This window comes from Apteryx rowi, unplaced genomic scaffold (assembly GCF_003343035.1).
Source record: "Apteryx rowi isolate R43461 unplaced genomic scaffold, aptRow1 scaffold_407, whole genome shotgun sequence".
Lineage (NCBI taxonomy): Eukaryota > Metazoa > Chordata > Aves > Apterygiformes > Apterygidae > Apteryx > Apteryx rowi.
Genome location: NW_020450598.1, coordinates 774,998 through 778,992, shown reverse-complemented (window position 1 = coordinate 778,992; position 3,995 = coordinate 774,998). Strand labels below are relative to the sequence as shown.

General features: G+C 52.5%; 1 protein-coding gene across 1 annotated transcript; it reads right to left on the bottom strand.

Moving 5' to 3' along the window:
* Nucleotides 1–241: 241 nt before the first annotated feature.
* ARL4C (ADP ribosylation factor like GTPase 4C) lies at nucleotides 242–3,936 on the bottom strand. Its single transcript, XM_026075618.1, has one exon. It carries the CDS (start codon nucleotides 3,898–3,900, stop codon nucleotides 3,322–3,324), a length of 579 nt encoding a protein of 192 aa, XP_025931403.1. The 5' UTR covers nucleotides 3,901–3,936; the 3' UTR covers nucleotides 242–3,321.
* Nucleotides 3,937–3,995: the final 59 nt, after the last annotated feature.

Sequence of the window (3,995 nt, the reverse complement as noted above, 5' to 3'; positions counted from 1 at the left end):
TGCCATGGTCCTAAAGGGATATAGAGCAGAGAGGGCTGCCTCGTGACAGACCTGTCCCGGTCTTGCTGCTGGGGTGCAAAATGATCCTGAACAAGTCATTTCTCTGCCTCTGTGCCCAGGTTTCCCCTCCCAGGGGGAGGCGGGAATAACCGCCTACGTAAAATGCAGTGGAAACCTACTGTAAAATGCAGTCTTGATAAAGAGAAATAATCAAAAGAACACTTTTTTTATCAGGCCCTTTCATTGTATAAATAATTTATTTCAGTTCACAGCATTATGTCTGCATCTTTTAAAAAAAGAGGAAAGACAGGAGGAACAGAGAGTGACGGACAATGGAAGGATTAAGACAAGGGCAGGAGGATTCCCAACACTGACGAAGGTACCTTGGGAAATGAGACTGGTACCTCATGACATCTGCTAAAAAAAGGCCATTCAAACATATTTAGAGAAGACACACAACCTGGCAAAAACCCCAGTTTGTTTTCAGATCAACTACCTAGGCAGTTTCTTTTAACTGTTGCTTTGCTGAGGCACCTTTTCTTGTAGCCCACTGCAGGCAATGCACGTCTTTGTACAGGAAAGAAGCATTCGGTTTTGAAACATTACAGAAATACCACGGAAGCCATTAGCTACTAATTGGAAAAGTATTTTTAATTATTGCAGAAAGCAGAGTTAGGAGGAATGGCACCGTTAAAGCATTCCTCCTTGCTCAGCAGAATATTTAAGCATGCACTCTGAGTTAAGCACATGCTTAAATGCCTTGCTGAAAAATATGTTTGTCAAAGGAGATGCTCCGCTGAGATCAATGTAATTAACCTCCCAGAAAGGACCCAACTCTGCAAAAGCACGCTGTCAAAACTTGCAGAAACTACTTGCAGATGCCAGTGTCTGCAGAACCAAGACTTAAGTCTTGACAGTGAGGAGAAAAAAAACATAACTAATACCTGCATTTGTTATTTTTAAAACCTGATTGCTTTTGATCTGGTGGGAAAATGCAGATTTATGTTTTGCCTCTAAAATTCTGTCACTATCCAAAAAAGGTTAAAGCATTTGGCTTCTGTGGTGTCAAAAATAAATATTTTCTCTCTATCTCTCAATAGCAAGTACCAAAGTGTTCCATGTGAAGAAAAAGCAAAGAAAACCCAAAGAAGAGTGAACAGAGCCACCTGAACTGATGGGACCAGCCCACTCACGCAGTGTACAAGTCGGGACTCGTGTATAAACTCAAATTCTGCAGGAGGAGAAATACTACTTGGTTGCAATATTTGTTTTCTAACAAAATGCTATTTGGAAGGTACCGAGCGCATTGCTGCAAGGGGAGAATCAGCTCCCTGAAACTCCGGCGTATTTTTCTTTGTAKGCTCGGTGGCTTCTGGAGCTGTTTTAGGAAGGGTGTTCAAGCAGCAAGGCTGGTTTTTAGCTCACCAGGACTTCCTGCACAATGGTGTGAAACCCCCTGTAGCTCAAAACTCGGGCTATTTGGCCCCTGGTTCTCCCACCTCTCTTGGGCAAGGAGGAAAGCTGGGACCCTGGTTTTCTCTTCCAGAGAGCTGGGTCCCAGGCCAAAACACAAAGACCGAATGACTTAAGGTTCACCAGGGCCCCAGTCCTGCCTCACTCCCAGCTCAGTACCAAAGCACTCACCTGCAAAAGGGCCTTGCTAAGCTGCTTGGGGCCTGACCTTGCGCCCAGGCGCTCTGCCAGCGCGAGACAGCCCACGAGGGAGCCAACACCAGTCTTGCGGGCAGCAAGGGGCGCTCTGCTTTGAACGGGGTTTAAATCTCGACAAAAAGCTAACCTCCCCCTCCCCGCGCTTCCCTCCCTGTCTCCTTACTCCCATTTTCCCGGCGCTGCCGAGTCCCTTTCCGGCAGAGATTTTGCAAGCTTTTGCCATTTTGCGGGGCAGTGCTGGCCACTGTTTGTCCTGGCTGGCGATGCACCACCTTGCTCCATGGCCCCTCTAAAACTCACATGTAACAAGCACTGCCTTAACCTTTCACACTGATTTCAGAGAGCAGCAAGGCAACCGGTCGATGCGTTGCTGCATGAAGCCTTTTTTTTTTTTTTTTTAGTTTTTTTTTTTTTTTTTAATAATACATCGTTTGGATCACCCTGATGGGAGCAAATTAGCACCTTGGAGCATGCCTCTGCCTGGGCCCAAGAAAGACCTGCTCATGGTTTTGCTTTAGAAGACATTAGAAATAAGCCTTTGAGAATGAAAAGGCTCCTGGAAAGCCCCTTTCCAGCAAAGTTCACCCAGAACCCTTTCCTTCTTCCTTTTTGTAAGCAAACAGCTTAAAACTCAGCACCAGTCAGCTGCTGGTGAGCTCGCCCCAGGTGGCTGCAGCATTACAACCCCCCCCCCCAACCCATGGATGTCCGTCCTTGCTCAGCACACTTCTGCTTCCTAAATCATCATCTGCACCTTGCCCGGCAGCAAGGCAGGGTCTCGTTCCCTCGGCGATCTCCCCCCGCCCATATTGCATTGGCGCGATCACCCTGTTTTCGCGCTCTCGCTGGGGCCCATGACCTACAAATGAAGGCGAGCGACGTGGGGAGGCGTCTGGTGCGTGGCTGAGAGCCGTCCTCACCGCAGGTTGACCTTGTGCAGTCACCGTTCAGCAATCTGTGTCTGGGCATCAGCTTCGCCTCCCTGCTCGCTGCGGGTTCCCACCCCAAGGCATCCAGCACCCCCTGAAGCAACACTCCTTCAGCCCAATGTCCCCTTTGCATCCCTCCACCCCAGCCCTCCCCACGCACGCACACATTAAAGATCCAGAAGCACATTTAGCCTCTCTCAAATGCACTTTTAACAGGGTCCTGCCCTGTTTATCCCTTGGCCTGCTGTGGCATGGAAAAGGAACCAGTGCCTCCAAAGGATGGAGGGACACCAGCAGGAGCTACCCCCCTGGTCCGCGGGCTCTCAGGCACTGGGCACCTGCTGGCATCCCGGCTGCCCGCTTGCATCCCCGCCACCTGCGATGTCTAGTCCCGCTAGAACATCTCCATCCACGGCTTCCAGGCCCTGGCTCAGCCCAGGGGCTCGCAGGGTCCGGGGCTGGCCCCTGGGCACGCGGTGGTCCACGCTCCCCTCCTCCAGCCGGGAACGGATCGTAGGCAAGGAAGAGCGGGAGAGGGAGATCCCAGCTCTTGCCTGCAGTCAGGATCTGGGTTTGGCTAGCAGGAGTTGTATTGTTATCACCACTATTGTCGTCTTTTCATTTGGAAAGGAAAAAAAAGGAAAAAAAAAGAATCGCTTTGGTTCTCTCTCCCCCTCAGTTCCTTTGTCTGTTTTCCCATCTGTTTGTGCACCCGTGGGCTTTACCGCTTCTTTTTCTGCTTGAGGGACTTCCTCCGCTTCAGGATCATCTCGTAGAGCTTGTCCATGCCCTCCGTGAGCCCCTCACCGATGATGGCGCAGGCGGGCTGGACGTGGTAGGTGGTGGAGGGGGTCAACTCGTGCAAGGCCAGCTGCTTCTCGATCTCRGCCACAGGCAGGGACTTGGGCAGATCCTGCTTGTTGGCGATGACCAGCAATGGGGTGCCCTGGTTCTCCGCGAACTTGGTCACCTTGTGCAGCTCCGTCTTGGCCTCCTCCAGCCGGTCTACATCCACTGAGTCCACCACGTAGATGATGCCATCGGTGCAGCGGCTGTAGGACTTCCACAGCGGGCGCAGCTTCTCCTGCCCGCCCACATCCCAGAAGTGGCAGCTGATGCCCTTGGCCGTGCCGTTGCTCAGCCGAATCTTCTCCGTGTTGAAGCCGATGGTGGGCACCGTGTTGACGAACTCGTTGAACTTGAGCCGGTAGAGCACGGTGGTCTTCCCCGCCGAGTCCAGGCCCAGCATGACGATGTGCAGGGACTGGAAAGCGGAGATGTTGGAGGAGATGTTCCCCATGGCGCCGCCGCTGCGGTCGCCGGGGCCCCGCGCCTCCGCCGCCCTCACAGCCCCGCGCCCATCCCGGCGCTGCCGCCCCCCGGTCCGGTCCGGCC